At 27.0% G+C, this 22,218-nt stretch overlaps 1 protein-coding gene across 2 annotated transcripts in view; it reads left to right on the top strand.

Annotated features, from left to right (window-relative positions):
* LOC111635045 (nephrin-like) overlaps window positions 1–13,531 on the top strand; it is a 47,263-nt gene extending 33,732 nt beyond the window's left edge. Inside the window, exons 17-22 of one of the 2 annotated variants that reach the window (XM_023379893.1) lie at window positions 9,188–9,364; window positions 9,636–9,665; window positions 9,779–9,924; window positions 10,485–10,596; window positions 11,115–11,227; window positions 11,694–13,531. In XM_023379893.1, the coding sequence (XP_023235661.1) occupies window positions 9,188–9,364; window positions 9,636–9,665; window positions 9,779–9,924; window positions 10,485–10,596; window positions 11,115–11,227; window positions 11,694–11,954 (839 nt within the window). In that variant the 3' untranslated portion in view covers window positions 11,955–13,531. Of the gene's footprint in view, window positions 1–9,187; window positions 9,365–9,635; window positions 9,666–9,775; window positions 9,925–10,484; window positions 10,597–11,114; window positions 11,228–11,693 lie in introns of both variants that reach the window. The other variant, XM_023379894.1, reaches the window with a different exon arrangement.
* Window positions 13,532–22,218: the final 8,687 nt, after the last annotated feature.

Genomic DNA, 22,218 nt, shown 5'->3' on the forward strand with positions numbered 1-22,218 from the left:
TGTGTACGTGTATGTGTTCATTCGAACAATCCGTGCGATGGATTCAATGGCATAAACTTTAAAGAAGCCCAGATGTATTCGTTAGCGGAGGTTCCTGCCTATTCAAACGGTGTAATTATACCACAAAATTTTGGTGCTCACAGCTTTACACCGTCGTTTAATTAACAGTAACAAGAATGTGATTTTAAACGAGTGCCTTATACCGATTCAGCAAACGTACGTTGAAGGAAGTTGCAAAAGAGTCCGTGGAAAATTATTCCACCGTTATTTCTTCCGTTGGAAGTTTCTGAGTATTAAAAACTGTCTTGGGAACAGGGTATTATCTTTATAAACACGTCCTTTTCCAAATGTTGTTACTATAAAAATTAGGTAATCAGCAGAAAATCAAAGGAACTGATCCGTGGAAAACTACTATGAGAACAGAGCCGAGAGATAAGAGAGTGCCTGTAAAAAAGAATCAATTCGAAGTCGTTTGTGCCTATGTTTATGTCTGCAGATGGCAATTACTTGGTATATCGTCGTCGATGTTCAAGGTGAGAACCATCTTAACTAAGAGAAGATTGATGTTATTAATCGAACTCTTTTACTTTATATAATTTTATTATATTCCTTGCAATATTTGCTTTGTTCATCACTGCAATTTATATTTTGTAACATAGCATAGCACATTTAAAAAGGGACCATACTCGTTTATAACTTATTTATCTCAACTGCATTTTTTTTAATGTTTAAACTAACTTTCAACGAGAAAGAATGGGCACGTTTTTGGAATAGCGAATGTTTTGATTCCTTGTTGCTACATATCGAGTATTACAGATTTAGCTTCTATTTACATTCCGTTCACATCTGATTTATACTATTGAATGATTAAGCGTGCTGTTTCTTCAGTATGTATCGAAACTGCCCACATAAAAAAACTATCTAAATCTTCCTTCGCTTTGTTTTCTATCAAATTGCATGTAAATATTGTAAATAAGATCAAAATATCGGGATTCAATTCTATTCTTTCTGTTACGTGAAAAAATTTTTAAGTTCGGTTACTAAAACACTAGTCGTTCTTCCCACCAAAGATATGTAAGTTAGACCGAACATAAAAAAGCACACCAGAATAAAAACTAAAATATCAATAAATTAAATTATTTATTCACAAAAAAAAAAGATCCTGTGTAGAGTGGTTTGAGTAAATGAAGTGTGATGCGCTATTGTGGACAGATGGAGATCTCGCTGATTGTTTTAGACCTTTGTACATGCCAGGTTTATAATGCTGTGTCAACATTACATGTCCATATCACTGTTTCTTATTAATAACAATTTTCTGTATATTGTTAAGTGTTTTGTGTCGGAGATACGAAGTTATGATTTCGCTGTATACAGAACGGTAATAAATACAAACTTGTACGAAAATAAAAATTCTTGTCGTGTTTCTTCAATCTCGAAATACGATTTTTTTCCACCGCAAATGTGAAATTGGGTGGAAACTGAATTTTAAATTTGACAAAACGTGGTTTTCTTCGTTTGAAAGCTTGGCTTCAGCCGTGTGCCAGTCGAAGAATCGACACATTGCTTCTAGGGAATTTTACAATTCGAAAATGACATTATTTTCTGGGTACAGGAGATCTATATTGCTAATGAAATCATACTGCAAATTCTTTTTATGACATATAATATAACTTAATAGCTTTAGATTTAATACATCTTAATCTTTTTGGTAAAAGGAGATTACATTTGTATTATCTTACAAAACATTTTTTTATTAAATTTATAAAACAATTATATTTTAAATTTAAAAAAAAAACCCTTAGTGATAGATTAAAATATTACAGAGAAAGAGAAGAGATTATCATTAAAAATTGTTTATATCAGCAATTATATTTTAACGTAAAAATTGCTTAAAATTATAAAATTAAGACTGTAAACAATGTGGTGAAAATTTACATTTTAATCTGTGAAAAGTAAAAAAAAAATCGTAACAAAAAAGTGTATAAGTATGCTAAATAGAATGAAGAATTCTTTCTTAAGGCATTGATTCTGCTAATAAAATAAAAGTGAAAAATTAACGGATTCAGGAGTGTTAACGGGTCGTGTATAAAATTAGTAAGTTGTTATATATTGAAGCAAACGACTCCCTCGTTAAAAACTTTTAAAACGTTTCCTTTATATTATTTATTAAGAATTTCGTTTCTGATAGTTATATTTAACGAATCGAAAAAGTAAGAAGTGTCAAAATTTGGAAGCTGTCTAATCATTTCTAAGACTCTCAGGAGATTTGCGAGGTTTACACGATATATACTGTAAAACAGTAATACGAGTACAATTAATTTCATAATTATAATTATTTTAAAATTAATTGTAATCGTCTTACAATAGATCCTAATAGTAAATTAATTGCTTCGAATTAGTAAAACATAAAAAATAATTTTTAATTAAAAATTTCTTTATGAAATTCTTATTTTACGCATTTGTAAGTATTCTTTATAAAATGGAAAACAACACAAATACTTTGATTACATTTACAATAATGAGTACTTAAACGTTAGTTACATCTGATTCTTTTAATATATAAAAGTAAACATAAAATAAATTATTCTCTAAGTCTTATGTATGAAAATTTGTATAAGCTCTATCGATCCATTTTACATTGAATGTCTTTATTCTAATGCGTAAAAAAGAATAAAAAATCAAATTTATTAGCTATATAATAGAGAAATGAATTTATTTAACGAAGAGATATTAACTTCCAGACAATGTCGACAGCATTTTTATCCTAAAATTCCTGCGAATAATTGAGTATATATTATAAATAATTTACAAGGTATCGTATAACAATGATAAATATTGCAGGAAACTTTATAAAGATGAATAACATCAATTTACTTATGTAAAATTTATTCGACTTATTCGTTATTTACAGTGGATAAATCGAATGTAGATGAATTTGGTAACGTTATAAATTACAAAAGTTACCTTTCATTGTAATGTAACAATCTTCAGAGTTCAATATTTGTCATTAATTTTCGTGTAATTTGCATATGATATATCCATAACAAATTAATATATATTATTTTAAATCCATAAGTAATTAAGTTTAATCTATTTGTTATATTTTAATATATGTAATCCATGATCAAACAGATCATAAAGTTTATACAGGACAACGTATCCTTTTAGATATTCAATTGGCACTATCTTCGATCCGAAAGGGCAAAGTTACATCCTTCCTATTCCAGTAGGCGTGTTCATAATTATTTAAACATCTATATTAATAAGATTATTATGAAATAAGAATACATTAATATAGTTTAATTAATAATTTACTTAATTAAATTTAAGTCAATTATTAAAAATCATTAAAAAGCAAGTTTATGAAAATAAAAATTACATATTTCCTGTTTCATAAGTTAGAGTAATCTAAATAATTTTCCTGTGTAAAATAGTTTGTAATTAATATGGATATATTTCAATAATGAAAAAAGTTTATATTGAAATTACTATAAACGTATGGATTGTAAACGTTTTATTTGTAAAGTAATGAAAATGGCAGAAAAATTCAGAATGAAAAAGTCATTCAGTAGATGGACTTTAATATAATGGAATAATTCAAATGAACAGATATAGAGAAGAGCCGATCAGACTACACAAAAGAGACATTACGAGAACATAGGTTAGAGTTATTCGATCTGAAAGACATTAATCATTCAAGTTTGGTAGAACTTTAACATTTAAGTCGTTTGAATAAATGTAGTGAATCAATAAGCTTAAATGTTTAGAATGGATTGAATTGTGGCTTCGATAATACACAAGGCCTATTAATATCAGCGAACACGAAACTGCGGCTGAGCATTTTCTCCTAGAGGAATGCATTAACAGCGCGATAGAGAGCCGTAATTGATCGCAATGTATGCGAAACAAAGTAAAATTCGATAAGTTCGTTCTGTTCTCTATTTAATGGGTTTTGCATTTTGACGCAGACCAGACATCACCTTTGGAATTATTTATCACTAATGCAACGAGATTTAATAATTCTATCAAAGTATCGATCGAATATCGTCCGAGTACTAGAGAAGATATAGGCTAAATCGATATCGACTGAACGAGCAGCCCTGGGGAAGTAAACTTTCTCTATATATCAGCATTTTTTACCACAAAAAATATGAATCCACTCGGCGAAAAAAAATCAAATATTAAAGATTTTTAAATTATTGCTATTTATAATTCCAATTCCATACATATTTTCATAAGCGAATATCTTACAATACATCCGAATATTCATTCTAACTTTATAGATGACTGTTTAATAACAATATAAATATTTTTTATGCTAATATTTGCTTAAGCTATTGAATGTAGATAGACATACGATTATATATTGAAATTTAACTCAGCCAAGGTACTCGTGTCTCTTATTACGAAACATTGCTACTAATAATTATCAACATTAATCTTTATGGTATTTACTAACTCCAAAGCATGTAAATGATTTAGGAACATTAGATCTAATCGTAAACATAAGCTCATTAATTCGACGATGACTCCAGGTACGTATTTATATTATGTATATACTGTACATATCTGTTTAAGAGAATAGATACAGCTAATAAGTAGTATAAGACTATATTTATAGGATAATGTATAAAATGTATGAAACTTTAAGTTTATATTCTTAACCCACGAATATAATTCTAATTTTACTACGCTATTTAAATCAATTGAGTAATATTTTCCGGATTAAAATTGAATACAATAACTATTAAAAAAAATTCATTCTAATCCGATAGAATTTATCAGAAATGTCAAAAATTTCTTCAATTAAATTAAAAGAATTTTTAAGCGAATTACTTTAATAAATTAGCATTAATGATGTTATAAATTTAGAAATATTCAGAAGCACTGATCTATTTTGTTTTTAAGGTTTACACATAGAAAAAAAATTGACTTTATATCTGAACTGACACTTTTTGAATAATATGTAATTAAAAATATTCATAATTTGTCACTCGTATCCATTCCACGTCTGTAAACGGGCGATAATAATTTTTCTGATTTTAATTTATATTTGGATAAAAAGCAATTACAGTTAGTCGACATTAATTACACCAATTTACATAAAAGTTGCCAAGGAGTTGAATATTTCTTCTATCAATATTAAATACCGACTTAAAATAAAAGTCAAGTACAATGAATATTTATGAATTCTCCAATTATTTAAGAATTTTAATATTTGAAGAACGCCAAGCTTATTTTAAATTCTGAAAGGATGAAAATCTGTTTTTGTCGATAGAGTTTTGTCTTTTAATAATTTATCAAACGTAGAAGAAATGAATTAAAGAAATCTTTTGTTATTATTTTGTATTTAATCCACTGGTTAAAAATCAAAGTAAATAAAATTGTATTGGGAAAATAAATTGAAAATGTATTATTAAAAAAAGAAGAAGATTTAAAGGTATCGTTTTAAATTTCCGGATAAATTAAATTTTGTTTTTCTTGCCAGTTTTTTTTTTAAATTGCTATAGTATTATTTAAAATATATTCATTTAAACTATGAAAAATCCATTAATTTTTAATCTTGTTTGCTAACAAATTTTTATCGAGTATAACTTATCTTTTAATTAAAGTAATTACTATTCTCCTCTATTTAATTTTCAATATTTCCTTAAAATAACAGCAGAATTAAGAAGGTAAGTGGTTTATTATGGTTTATCGACAACCTTTGCTACGGTAAACATCTTTTAATAACTTTCATGTCCCTTCTTGTACTAATTTTATAAATAATTATTATCATATTTAATTATATAATAAAAAAAAATATTTGTTTTTAGATAATAATAATTATTATCAAAATTCTGAAAGACCTGGATAACAAATTATCAAATTTAAATCTATAAATTGCGGTCGTTAGTTTTGAGAATAACACGCTCAATCTTATAATGTTGCTTTTCATTCTCAAAATTACAGCTTATAAAAAGAAGTAGATTAATGTACATAAGAATAAAACTTCTAAAGTCAAATACGAAAATTTGAAAAGATAAATTTAAACATTCAATGAAATTCTTGAAGGATTGCAACAATGAAAGCTTCACGAAACAAAATTAATTTTTCAGATCACGTCTGTTGCAAAGTCCAAATATACGAACACTTTTAGTTTTACGTTCGAAGTCGAGCTACAAAATGTTTAACTGTCCCACTTTTGAATTCCGCAGACGAAGCCAGAACGGAATTACATCCAAGAGTTTGTTTCCTCGACATCCCAAACCAACTGTTCCATTGATCCCTCCTTCCACCACACTAACAGTAATGGCCAAAGACATTGAAGGAGATTGAAGTAGTTTCCTCGCCTCGGTGAGTGGATTTGATATCCAATGGAAGAATTACAAAATGAACGATGAATTTTCAAAAAATAAAAGAAAAAAAATCGATAAGTACAAATAATCAAACTTAAAATTTGAACACAACTTTTAATCTAGAATTTAAAATATTTGATTTGAGAAAACTCTACCAGAAAGTAAAATACTCATTTCCTTTTGTCAAATAATAATAAGAAAGATTTATATATATATAAATTTTAAAATCACATCATTACAATAGAATAACCAAACGATCATTTGAATATTAATTATTTTAGCTGTCAACGTTCCTTTTACAGATTTCCTATGATTATACTTTTTTTTTTTCGTTCGAAGAGGAAATATTTCTTTGGTTGTAATTTTTCTTCTCTGGGAATTAACTCGGCTATAAATAAATTATTAATAGAAGAAGTAGCGGTAAAAAGGAATCGAAGACTATTTCTTAATAACTCGATATTACATTTAAAATAACTCGTGGTAATTTGTAAGGCCCCGCCCGGATATTTTCATCAAATTCCTGCCAAATTTTTACTAAAATTTCATTAATTCCGTCTGCCGGTGTCTATTACTGTCACCGACAAAGTACTCAGTTAAAGTTTTATGAATTTCTGCGATACTTCATTATTTTTCTTAGGCAAATTCGAGAACGCAATCAGAAGTGATTGATAAACACGAATGACATTAAGTGGATAAAAAAAGTAGGCACACCTTAAGACTTAAAATTGAGTTTTCGCAGACTGATTTGTCATAGCTCTAATCCCTTTCCTCACGCAAAAAAATAAAAAATAACAAAAAAAATCCTTTCTACATTTGTAACGGAATTGTTTCTCCAGCGACTCATTTGTTTTTTTACTTTGAATAAATGTTTTGCAATCGACTTTAAAAGTTTTTGTTTGTAAATCGACTTTGCTTATTTCTGCAAACAAATTAACGTGTATCCGTTCGATGAAACAGACTATCGTTTACAAAATAACCATTTTCATTAGGCAATTATCCCTCCGAGAAATTAACAAAGTTCGTCTCTACAACGAGTTTGCTGCTTTGGTTTAGACAATTGGTTCTCTTCTCGTTCGATAGAACCATTTAGATTCAGTCGTTATATGTTGTTGCAGTTTGCTAGGATATGTTCAAATGAATATCATATGATAACTATAAATTTTACTCTTCAATAATTGGCTCAAATTTGTGATTTAAGATTTCGCAAAGCGTTAACTGCCAGAAGATTTCAATTGTTTTCACTATATTTTACTTATTTCGTAATTAATTGTTATTAATAAAATTATAAGGGATGAATATTAGCCTTAATCATATTTATTAAGCTAATTATTTTTTGGCTGTCGCTATTAGTTTAACTTGGTTGCAAGAGCAGAAAGTGGCATCGGGGTTAGTCTATATGGCATCTCTTCAATTTATTGGAATTCTCCGCTCTCTGCACTGGAAAAGAAATTGGATAAAATGACAGTAAAAGCAACAACACTATTTTCATTTAATTAAGATGGATAGGTTGCGAGAAAGGAGCTGGGTTAATGGATTGGGATGTCACTACTCTTGTAGTTCTTCGAATAAAAACGGAAAATTTCGTTTATAATTCATTTCACGAAAATAGTAGAAGGACGAAATATGCGAGTTTATGGCAAAAATCTTCAGAGTCATTCCATCTTCCACAAAATAGATTACGAAAATATATATTCGGTTCAGCGCCATCTAGGAGCAATTGATTATACTATAAATCCGAATTCGTTTTGCATATTGATATTCATTCGCTTTATCAAGCGTGTTTATCTTTTATCGCTATTATTCTCGATATTTTAAAGTAATTGTATAATAATTTTATATTGTAAACATTATAAATTAATTAATACAGAAGTATCTCCAGTCGAAACTTATCAGATGCTTAACACGTTAATGTTTGTTACATTTATACAATCATTCGTACAAATTCAATAGTTCATTTTACATGGAAAAATTCTCTTCGATGATGGCGGGTATCGCTTTTATTGAAAGCATTTTATCTATTTTTTTTTTTTTTTTGAAAAATAAGATTTGGAATATTTATGGTATCTTAATTAACTTATAGCATGTTAATATTTTGAATAAACATTCTCGATGAAAAGTAAATTTACATTGGTTAAATAGTATCAATTCCTCCCGGTATTGTTGTTTTTATAGCTATTGTTTGATAGAAAGTGACTCCTAAATATAATGATATTCCATTGTAAGAGCGAATGTAATTACTGTCTAACTAATCTCATTCAGTTAATGACGTTTCGTTTTACATGTCGATTCGTTGCACCGTCTTACATCCTATTCCAATTACTTTATATTTCATGCTAAAAATTTTCATATTTATTTTTCATTTAATATAAAACCAAGAGTCAAGTAAATCCATACGTTACGAAATTTCTCAAGCAAAACCAAGCGCCTATGCATGAAGGTTTGAATATATATAAACGTTTAAAATATTTAAAATATATTCATTTAAACTATGAAAAATCCATTAATTTTTAATCTTGTTTGCTAACAAATTTTTATCGAGTATAACTTATCTTTTAATTAAAGTAATTACTATTCTCCTCTATTTAATTTTCAATATTTCCTTAAAATAACAGCAGAATTAAGAAGGTAAGTGGTTTATTATGGTTTATCGACAACCTTTGCTACGGTAAACATCTTTTAATAACTTTCATGTCCCTTCTTGTACTAATTTTATAAATAATTATTATCATATTTAATTATATAATAAAAAAATATTTGTTTTTAGATAATAATAATTATTATCAAAATTCTGAAAGACCTGGATAACAAATTANAGCTTATTATATAAAATATTTTTGCTATTTGAACAGGTGAAGTACCTAAAAATGAGACTAAACCAGTGATAACGGAAGTGCTCTCGGGCAAAGGAGACATACCAAGAATCATTATCATCACAGTTTCTGTTGTGGGAAGCTTTCTACTAATATTAAATATCATTTTGGTAATCTGCTTTGTGAGAAAGAGAAGAAAGAAAAGATTAGAGGAAGGTAGGGGAAAATCCGATCAATTTTTATCCTCTTATAATTTATCTATATTCTTACTGAAGTAATATAAGTGGCTTAAAAATACGCGTTTATCCAAATTTTATTATTTTATTACAAAAATATCTAACTTTGTAAAACGCCCTTCTATACAATTTCTAATTTATAACTTAGAATTACTTGTTTCTGAATTGAAATTCGAGATGTGTTACTCCTATTAGTCACTCTATTATCGTACATCTTTTTCTGTTTCTTTCCTGCATGCTGCATTTGTAAGTGTTACAGCGATTGGCAAAGTTATGCCAAAGTAAGTATGCTACTAACGGTTACGGTATTACTATTTTCCTGTTTATCTTTCCTCTTGATAAATTTAACTGTAAGTCGCTTGTTCGTAAGACATTTTTCGTATTGTTTCAGAAGATAGTGACCACTGCAGTAGCAAAGCGGCGACCATCGAAATGTATGCTCCAAGTAGCTATAATGAGACTATGAACGGAGAAACATTAAGTTGTACGTCGGAAAAAAGTGAACCATATTCTGATGGAAGAAGCACTGGAGAATATTCGGTAAGTGTAGAATCTTGTCTTCTGTCACATCTGTCTCTAATATTTTAACCCTTTTCGCGCAAATGTCACAACTGTAAACTTTAAAAATCAATCGATAATCTAAGGTTTTGTTACGACTGTCTTTTTATGGAGCCGTCGTCTATCTTTTGTGTCTTTTTTTTTGCCATGTAGATTCATCATGATATTTTCAAGGTGACATCTGTAAGTGGTCTATAAGTGTTTGAAGTTTACTTAACGAAATACACATAAAGTTAATTTAAATGTAAATTAATTTACATAAGAATAAGTACGAGATAAAGTCATGTGAATAGAACTAATTTACACAATTCTATGAAAAGAGCAATTTGATTTGCTATGTTTACATTTGAAATCATTGAATATGACTTTAAAAAAGAATAAGAAAAAATTCATCAAACATCTAAGTCTAAAGACATTGTTTCTTTAGAATTTTTTGTCTTTTCGCGAGAAAAAAATAAATTCTTATGTCATGCTTCAAGAGACATGCCGAGATAAAATTGATGTTGGAATTTTTTCTTTTTTTTTTCGATTTTATCCGGTAGGAGGAACAGGGGAAGCCAGTAGCTACGACTTACTTGATCGATCAAGGTGATGGAACCTATATACCTGACGGAACGATAGGACAGTATAATACCTATAGGTATTTAGATCAAGGTAGGTAAACATGAAATATTGTGTTTACTACATCCACGCGATCAATCATATATGTTATAGTAATATCCTATCATTATTTTCCATCTCTTCCATATCTTTTTATTTAAGAGATTTTTATAACCTTCCATAATTTTAACTTTCTCTCTACTAAATGGAATATTAATGTAAATTATCGATAATTTTTTTTCTAAATTTATAATATTCACAAGTAGTAATTTAAGAAAGAAATTTCCATATCAAATTCTCCGTTTTGTAAGAACATATAAAAGGAATTTTAATGGTAAAAAAAAATTGTAAAGTTGAATAAAAGAGTAAGCAATTCCGAAACTTATTCGAGGTTTATAAGGAATATTTTTCTAATGTTTCACTAATGTTTTAAATCTGGTTAAGCTCTTTTTAAATGTCTTCATTTTTAACGAGTTTAGAAAACGATTGGTTTTAAAATAACAGTGAGATGTTTGGATAGGAAGTTAATGAAACAGAAGTATATTTAACGGATTTTTCACGGATATTTTCAGTTTCTCGATATAGTACGCTGGAAAAAAATTCTAAAAAACCAAACAAAAATATTTACGAAGCCGAAGAAGATACATATGCGGACGCATTAAGGAGAAATGCTTATAATCAAAAAGTAAGTGGACATTTATTTCAAATAAATATGATTCAAACCTTGTTTTCTACTACCTTTTCTTATTTTGATAATATATATATTTAATCACAGTCTACATGTTAAGAGATCGAATCAATAAAATATAAATTTTAATTAGTTTTCGTTGCAAATGCTGTTATAAAAATGATTACAGACGGATTAAAATTTTAATTTTAATTCTGGTAAACCAAGGAGATTAATTCGAATTGTAATTTTTGTTCTTCAAGCAATAGCAGCATTGAGAATAAAATAAACTGTAATTAAAATTGTTGGAAATAATTACTCGGCATTTCTAAATTAGGAAAAAATTAAGTCAAATTAGAAATTTTTTTTAAGTTTTTCAATTTTAAAGTTATTTAAGTTTAATGTTTAACATTGGATTGAATTTATTTTTAAAAAGTGAGATTTAATCTTTTGAATGTTATAATATGTTATTTTAAATTTACAGGTGGGATACAAAGTCGGAAGTCCATCGATAGTACCCGGACACGCTAGTGTTGTAAATATCGACATGTGTGAGAATGCTCGTTACATTCCTTATCCAGTAGGACCAGTTGCACCGCATGTGGTAGCCAACGCCACTCCGCTTCTTACAACGTTCAATCCAAATTACCAGGGTTCCCCGGTGCCACCTCACCAATCTCATCAGATGGTGCCTCCGCCAGATGGTGTTGTCGTTCGCGACGAAATGGACGGCCATCTTGTATGACGCCAGTCTCCGCTACACCTATTCGTCTGGTGAACTATAAATTAGTGTGGGACCAGGTCCCTTCCTTTCATCCGAAGGTATGGAAGTTCGTCAAAGTCGACACGTGCTCCGGAAAGCTGCAAATAAATGTCGTGGGGGTGTTTACTCGTAGATGTGTCTGTGTACGTGTATGTGTTCATTCGAACAATCCGTGCGATGGATTCAATGGCATAAACTTTAAAGAAGCCCAGATGTATTCGTTAGCGGAGGTTCCTGCCTATTCAAACGGTGTAATTATACCACAAAATTTTGGTGCTCACAGCTTTACACCGTCGTTTAATTAACAGTAACAAGAATGTGATTTTAAACGAGTGCCTTATACCGATTCAGCAAACGTACGTTGAAGGAAGTTGCAAAAGAGTCCGTGGAAAATTATTCCACCGTTATTTCTTCCGTTGGAAGTTTCTGAGTATTAAAAACTGTCTTGGGAACAGGGTATTATCTTTATAAACACGTCCTTTTCCAAATGTTGTTACTATAAAAATTAGGTAATCAGCAGAAAATCAAAGGAACTGATCCGTGGAAAACTACTATGAGAACAGAGCCGAGAGATAAGAGAGTGCCTGTAAAAAAGAATCAATTCGAAGTCGTTTGTGCCTATGTTTATGTCTGCAGATGGCAATTACTTGGTATATCGTCGTCGATGTTCAAGGTGAGAACCATCTTAACTAAGAGAAGATTGATGTTATTAATCGAACTCTTTTACTTTATATAATTTTATTATATTCCTTGCAATATTTGCTTTGTTCATCACTGCAATTTATATTTTGTAACATAGCATAGCACATTTAAAAAGGGACCATACTCGTTTATAACTTATTTATCTCAACTGCATTTTTTTTAATGTTTAAACTAACTTTCAACGAGAAAGAATGGGCACGTTTTTGGAATAGCGAATGTTTTGATTCCTTGTTGCTACATATCGAGTATTACAGATTTAGCTTCTATTTACATTCCGTTCACATCTGATTTATACTATTGAATGATTAAGCGTGCTGTTTCTTCAGTATGTATCGAAACTGCCCACATAAAAAAACTATCTAAATCTTCCTTCGCTTTGTTTTCTATCAAATTGCATGTAAATATTGTAAATAAGATCAAAATATCGGGATTCAATTCTATTCTTTCTGTTACGTGAAAAAATTTTTAAGTTCGGTTACTAAAACACTAGTCGTTCTTCCCACCAAAGATATGTAAGTTAGACCGAACATAAAAAAGCACACCAGAATAAAAACTAAAATATCAATAAATTAAATTATTTATTCACAAAAAAAAAAGATCCTGTGTAGAGTGGTTTGAGTAAATGAAGTGTGATGCGCTATTGTGGACAGATGGAGATCTCGCTGATTGTTTTAGACCTTTGTACATGCCAGGTTTATAATGCTGTGTCAACATTACATGTCCATATCACTGTTTCTTATTAATAACAATTTTCTGTATATTGTTAAGTGTTTTGTGTCGGAGATACGAAGTTATGATTTCGCTGTATACAGAACGGTAATAAATACAAACTTGTACGAAAATAAAAATTCTTGTCGTGTTTCTTCAATCTCGAAATACGATTTTTTTCCACCGCAAATGTGAAATTGGGTGGAAACTGAATTTTAAATTTGACAAAACGTGGTTTTCTTCGTTTGAAAGCTTGGCTTCAGCCGTGTGCCAGTCGAAGAATCGACACATTGCTTCTAGGGAATTTTACAATTCGAAAATGACATTATTTTCTGGGTACAGGAGATCTATATTGCTAATGAAATCATACTGCAAATTCTTTTTATGACATATAATATAACTTAATAGCTTTAGATTTAATACATCTTAATCTTTTTGGTAAAAGGAGATTACATTTGTATTATCTTACAAAACATTTTTTTATTAAATTTATAAAACAATTATATTTTAAATTTAAAAAAAAACCCTTAGTGATAGATTAAAATATTACAGAGAAAGAGAAGAGATTATCATTAAAAATTGTTTATATCAGCAATTATATTTTAACGTAAAAATTGCTTAAAATTATAAAATTAAGACTGTAAACAATGTGGTGAAAATTTACATTTTAATCTGTGAAAAGTAAAAAAAAAATCGTAACAAAAAAGTGTATAAGTATGCTAAATAGAATGAAGAATTCTTTCTTAAGGCATTGATTCTGCTAATAAAATAAAAGTGAAAAATTAACGGATTCAGGAGTGTTAACGGGTCGTGTATAAAATTAGTAAGTTGTTATATATTGAAGCAAACGACTCCCTCGTTAAAAACTTTTAAAACGTTTCCTTTATATTATTTATTAAGAATTTCGTTTCTGATAGTTATATTTAACGAATCGAAAAAGTAAGAAGTGTCAAAATTTGGAAGCTGTCTAATCATTTCTAAGACTCTCAGGAGATTTGCGAAGTTTACACGATATATACTGTAAAACAGTAATACGAGTACAATTAATTTCATAATTATAATTATTTTAAAATTAATTGTAATCGTATTACAATAGATCCTAATAGTAAATTAATTGCTTCGAATTAGTAAAACATAAAAAATAATTTTTAATTAAAAATTTCTTTATGAAATTCTTATTTGACGCATTTGTAAGTATTCTTTATAAATTGGAAAACAACACAAATACTTTGATTACATTTACAATAATGAGTACTTAAACGTTAGTTACATCTGATTCTTATAATATATAAAAGTAAACATAAAATAAATTATTCTCTAAGTCTTATGTATGAAAATTTGTATAAGCTCTATCGATCCATTTTACATTGAATGTCTTTATTCTAATGCATAAAAAAGAATAAAAAATCAAATTTATTAGCTATATAATAGAGAAATGAATTTATTTAACGAAGAGATATTAACTTCCAGACAATGTCGACAGCATTTTTATCCTAAAATTTCTGCGAATAATTGAGTATATATTATAAATAATTTACAAGGTATCGTATAACAATGATAAATATTGCAGGAAACTTTATAAAGATGAATAACATCAATTTACTTATGTAAAATTTATTCGACTTATTCGTTATTTACAGTGGATAAATCGAATGTAGATGAATTTGGTAACGTTATAAATTACAAAAGTTACCTTTCATTGTAATGTAACAATCTTCAGAGTTCAATATTTGTCATTAATTTTCGTGTAATTTGCATATGATATATCCATAACAAATTAATATATATTATTTTAAATCCATAAGTAATTAAGTTTAATCTATTTGTTATATTTTAATATATGTAATCCANATATGAAAAAAGTGTGATGATAATATAAAAAGAAGAATGACGCTTAAATTACTTCAGGAAGTATTTTACAGTCGAGACGTTATTACCTACCAGAGTTATAAACACTTTCTAAAATATTAAAGTACAACATTAGAAAATAATGCCGGTAATTGGAAACATTCCCACAATTAACAATTTAATTGTTTCATTTTATGGCGAATCTCGCATTTACTTCTTAAATCATATCAATGCGACAATTTCTGTTTCACATTTTTATTATTAATTTCGATTTCGATGAAAAAAAGTTCAATTCTTAAATAATTAAATTCGAATTATGATTCTACCTTTAAGTTATATATATAATTATTGTAAGTAATATTTTGAAACGAAGCAAATCTCCATTTAAGAATAAAGTTTATCACATCAAGACTACATTTAAAAATTAATATATTTGAATGGAGTACATTTATTTTCGTAGACGGAAGATACGGAACTAATTTCATTATGGCTGGTAATTGTAGCGATATCATTTATTGTGGATTGTGAAAAGTAAAAATGTAATAATAATCATTACGTTAAAACTCTCTCACGAAATAATATTTGGATATGAAAGAAGACAAAGAATCGTCTTAAGTTGTTTCTAAAAAATAATAAAGAAATCTCCCCAAAAAATATAATAATATAAAATATAACTGTATATTTTGTGTGTTGTTTCTATAAAATGTACTGTACTTACTCTATTAATTAAAATGATATAAAGATATATTGCAAATGAATATGGTTTTAATGAAGTGTTATTTCAATTCATATGTTGAAAAATAATTTAATTTATTCTAATTTCAATTTTCCCATTAGTGGCAGAGTGGATAAAATACATTTAACACTAACAGTTGGTGTCGGCTTCGAGACTGATCAACGGGCTGGCCATTTGGAGTTTTCTGGTGTTTGTTCGTTTGTCTAATACCTAAATTGAATTGGTTTTCACAGAAAGTCTTCCTGGGAGGCACCCTTCGTGTTGCGTTATATTATCCTATTAACTCAATCCAATATATTATAAATCCAACTAATTCGTATTGTATTTGTTCGAAAAATAAGGTGACGAGTCATGATACCGAAATATTCCGAATATTAATGACTTGATATGGTGTTTGCACGATAGGTAGAGGGAAGGTGAATTTGTCAGACATTAGAGATATCCCTTGCTACACGTTACCATTGATCAATTTGGAAATAACTCTGTTTCACGAACCACGGCTCGTTACGTTCTTTTTCAAAAACAAAATCCAAATATATTGTTTTACTTGAATCTTTTTCGAGGTAAAACTTCTTCAAAAATAATAAATATTTTTGAAAATATTGTTCATAAGAAATTTGAAAAAAAATTTAAAGAAAATATTCAAATATACTGAAAAATAAAATAGGAAATGAGATGATTTTAAGTTAAGGTCGAGGTTTAACCCGAAAACAAATTAACTGTTTGATTGAACAGGAGAGTACCGCCCTTTCTCTGATCAGAGACAATCGATCGTTAAACAACTTTCTAGTTGAATTGGGCCGAGAGAATAGACTTTAATGAGACCAAATTATTACTTCAAACATTTTAAGAAAGTTTGTTGCAAGAATTTATTGGCTTGTATCGGCTTGAATCGAATGACCTAAAAGTAATCGGGCAGAAAAATAATTGTTAGCAAGTTGTTATGCAAGACTTTAAGTAATGCTGACGATATTCATTTGTTAAACGAATGTTTGTTTTCATTGTAGTTTATGATTCTCGTTAGTATCTAGTGTTTTCCAGTACATACTGTACTGTACACATTTTTTTCTGTGAATATATTTGCAAATTTATAGTTTTATTGTTTATTATGAAACATTCTGAATTTCTTCAACATAAACCGTTCCATTTCATTATTGCCAAAAGAAATATTATCACAAAAAGACACGTTTTTTGTCTCGTATAGTTTTGAGTTCCTACCGCTATATATCTTTCATCTATTAGACTTATATTGTCAAGCCTTTGATCCTATTTTATCAGTTCATCGGTATTGTCAGGCCTTTCTGTCAAATTTATTTCATAATTTTTCCTCACTTGAAAGAATAAATTTCTGTAAAAACTTCACTTTTTTTGTATAAATTATATTAAGGAGGGACTGAAACCTAAATATATAATTGCTTAATTATTTAATTATCATTTATATTTCAATCATTGAATTAATTTCAAATACATTCAAGTTATATTTTTACTATATGTCTAGGTTTATCAAGCTTGTCATTTAATATCAATTTACTAAAAATGATATATGAGAACAGAATAACAGATACATTTGCACATGAAATTTTACTCAGAGCAGTGAGTTGTAAAGAAAACTTGAAATATATATTTTATTTTAGTGGATTCAAATACATTCTTTAGTTTTTAAATTTTTTAAATTAATAAAAACGTTCTTTCATTATAAAAAAATTGTTCTTACTTTATTAATTAAAATGATTTGGAAATATTTTCCTAGTTTTTTAATGTAGTTTTGCTTCGAGTAATTTATTCATAAGATTTGTAATTTGAAACGAATAATAATCAGAATCTGGTGACTTCAAAATAAGCTGAATAATATTAAATAAAGGGAAAATATTGACTATAATACCATAATAAACAATGATATATATATATATATATGTAAACTATAGAATAAATTCATGAAAAATTCAGGAACATTCTCACATTGTATTAAATAAATTTATAAATTATTTTATCAATGCAATAAAAATACAGTATTATGTATTTTTCCAAAATAACATTTTTAAAGATTTTTCTCTATTAAGATAGTAATTTGCTATTTTCTCTTTACTGTAAACATATTACAGTGAAACTCCAATTATCCGAGGCGAATCTGTAAGTTCATACATTACTTTCCTTACACAGTAATTCACAGAATAGAGTTTTAAACAATAATAAGTATTACGAAATAGTTTGTTTCTGTTCCCTTTAATCATTTCACTTCAATTTTAGACAAACTATTCATATTAAAAAGAAACTACAATAATAGACTACATTTGTTTTATTTTTAAAGTTATTGTACTTACACATAATTAAATTTACTTTGGTATAAAAAATAACATAAAAGTGATATACAATATAAATCTTTTATATTGAAAATTTTAATCCGAAAACGTTGTGGCCATATTATCCAAGTTTTTGGTTATCCAGTGTACTGTAGCATCGATGCACATTACCTCGAATAATCGGGGTTCTACTGTATTAAAGTATGAGTATAATACAGTATAATAAAGTCAGAAATCCCTAAATAATTTTGAATTTCATCTAATTTTTGAAAAGAAATGAACTTAGAGAATTCATTTTCTTCAGCATTATTTCACGTTATGGATAAGATTAATGTAGAAAAGAGATTAACTTGGTATGTAATTACGTTGTGTTATCCAGAAATAAATAACTAACCTATTTATTTACTGGTGAAGACATTTTTGTACAGATGAAATTGAACAAGGATAAAGTAATTATGAACTCGTGTATGTACGATTTTCTAAATGATAATTGTCAAAGATGCAAAGCTAAGTTATCGAAGAAGCATATATTATATTTATGTAATGATGGTCATGAGTTATGCTTGTGTTATAATTTAACTGAATTGAAAACCTTTGAGGATGAGAATCAAATGTATCTGTATTTTCATACAGTACAACCACAGATGTATACAGTAATTAATTTTTTAAATTTCTTAAACAAGATTAGTGTTCATGTCAAGACGAGTAGTTAAGTAAACCTAAGGTGCTGGCCACGTTAAATTTAATTAAAATGAAATAGTTATTGTTTTGTACTATGTTCTTACTAAAAATCCCTGCAACAAGAAAAATTTTTTAATACAATAAAGATTTGATTTTGAATTTGGAATTACTTTTAATTAGTAAGACATTTTGAAAATGAAATGTTAATGAGCTTTAATGAACTCTGATTTCAATCATCTGTACAACATTTGATTTTTGAAATGAAATTTTACGCCTTAATTAATTTAAAAATATATGTCATCTCTACGGAAAAAAATGCCAAACAAGATTTTAATTAATTAAAATTTTATATATATTAATTTGCATTATAATAAACAGCATAATTTAAACGTTGATTAACTTTAAGAATAAAATAAAAGTTGGATCTGTTATATCGTATCTTTTTTGATTATGAATTAAAAGTTCATTATCTTTACTTAATAAGGACTTCTTCCAGTAAAAAGAAAGATAACGTTGCCAAAACAAATGTTTTAAAGTTTGCCTGTTAAAATTAAAAACAAAACTTTAATTATTTCGTAAATTTAAGAAAGAATTCTTATTAACTTCTTTCTTATTTTCTCATACATTCAGAAAAATTATTCAGAAAGTTTTATTTCTTTTTCTCGTTTCTTAAAAATAGCTTTGCAATTTTATTATTTTACAACCTTAATATTATTATTATCTAATAGTTAAATGTCAATTTTAAAATAGTATATTGAATTTTATTAAAAAATATGTTAAGCAAGTTGCTTGTCTGATTCTTCTGTACAAGATGATTTTTCTTTCTATTTTAATGTCGGGCACAATTAAAGCATTATATTAAATTAATAATATAATATTTTAGTTTTCCAACGATGTTATTTACCTTTTTTTTATACTAATTAATATTCATATTGTTCTATTCAAACATATAACACTTGCTGTTTTCGTGAGTAATTTATCCACTTTCTATTTATCAACAGATCATAATTTTTATAAACGTGTATTAAAAAAATATATACAAAGGGTGGAAATTTATTATTTTTTCGCGTTTGATATGCAAATTAAAGTGTAAAAATGCTATTATATTCATTTAATTAAAATTTATTCGAATTAATTTTAATATAATTATCTTATTTACTTAGTCTTAATGTATATTTCTTTAAATTAGTTTAACATTATTATGATTTGATATATGGTATTAAGTATACTTATAAAAGCCATCTGGTTTTTTCGTTTTTAACATTATAAAAATTTCTTTGTTCTTCAAGGAGTGCCGTTAATGAATTCAATTAAATTACTTTGAAACATGATAGAAGAGTCAGAGTTGAGTTTGCTGATGAATATGGTTAATTTTAATATTTTTTCTGAAAATATGATAAATAAAAAGCACTTATCTTTTTTATTTATCGAGATGTTACATATTTTAATATGTATTAATTGAAATTATATATTTCTTAAGGAAGATGGTTGAAGAAATATGAGACAGAGATGCGTATGTCTTTCTATTTTTTCCTATATAAATCTAAACTTCATTGTTTAATTTTATTTCAAAAATATCGAAATTTTTTACAAGGTATATTAAATTGTTAACTTATATTCTCTTATAATAATAAAAAATTTCTATATAATTTTGTCTAATTATTATTATTAGTTACAGCCTAGCCCTACTCAAAAGTCTAGGGCTAGGCTGAAGAAAGGAAGATAATGAAGAGATAAGAAAAAAGATAAAAAAAAAAAAGAGGAGAGACGGTCTCAGCAGGGTATTGAGAAGATAGGGTATATCAGAAAGTGTAAAAAGTATAAAATTTGTCGAGAAATGTTTACTTACGTAATAAAAATTTATATATACTGAATTATAGTATCTAGCATTTTACAAAGATGTAATTTTGTTTCTTTCATATTTGTATGATAGAAATAGTAAAAAAGAAATAAAAATATATTTAGAAAATAGTCCATTATTCATGAATTTATCGACACTTTCATTTCGAATTATCAATCATTCTCAATGAATATAACTAGATTTACAAACACATTCTTTTCATATATTATTAAAATTTAGTTAATTAAAGCTACAATTAATTATGGTTGTCTCATATTATATCTCTTTCCCCACAATCTATTAAAAATTCATAAGGAATGAAATGCCAATATTTAAATTGCAATATGAATTATTTCTTACTTTAGTTTAAATTTTACATTTATTTTATGTATATATATTTAAGTTATTTGCTAATTTTGTTTGATGTTAATGAATATATTTAACGAATAAATAATAAATATAAATATATATATTTTTTATTTTTAGTTGTAAATTTATATTTTTGTTGTAAATATAAATAAATATAATTAAAATAATTCGAATGAAAAGCATCCTTAACGAATTAAAGAAACATATTTCTAAAAGACAATTATTAAAAATAATTTCTTCTAGATTGAGTAATGTAACATAAATAAATTTCTTGAATTATTGGTACTTAGATTACAACAAAGATATACTGAGAAAATCTAGTATTTTTCTTAAATAATTAAGTATTCTTCTTAAAAGAGACAAATACGACTTTAAACATTAAACTGAAACAAAAGAAAAATTTAAAAGAAAGAGGAATAGCCTACTTTATACAGTTAAATCTTCAATAATAGCCATTTTCCAACAACGGCCATCTCTAAATAGCAGCTATTTTTAAGGAACTTTTTTTTTAAACAAAAAATACGTACAAAGTTTTGTATGCATTTTGTATTTGTATGAAGATAAACTTAATCTATTAAAAAATACAAAATGTTATTTTTTTTAAACAAATAAGGCCCATCTTCGAACAGTGGCCATTGTTTAGAGATTTGATTGTATTTTTTAGTAGTAAAAATAATAGAAAAATTAGGTATATTTAACTTTATAAATTGCATTATATATATAACATATTCCAATTATTTACTTAAGAAAATTGTGTAAATAATTATAATAATTCATTATTTTATTTTTATTAAAAAAAAAACCTATATATTTTTCCGTTTATAAAATATGTTTTGTGATTAAAAAAATTACACTATGGAATATGTTTTTACATATTCCATATCATAATTTTTTATTAATTTTATTCAAAAATAATTTAAATAATAGAATGTATATCGTAAACAGATTTCAATAGTTATTTATAAAATCATTATTCACGAATTGCCAATTTGAAATAATAACTGTAAAAAAATTTTTTGAACTTCCATTTATAGAAATATATACAAAAAAAAATTAGATATT

This window comes from Centruroides sculpturatus, unplaced genomic scaffold (genome assembly GCF_000671375.1).
Source record: "Centruroides sculpturatus isolate CEXI.00-Female unplaced genomic scaffold, Cexi_2.0 scaffold993, whole genome shotgun sequence".
Lineage (NCBI taxonomy): Eukaryota > Metazoa > Arthropoda > Arachnida > Scorpiones > Buthidae > Centruroides > Centruroides sculpturatus.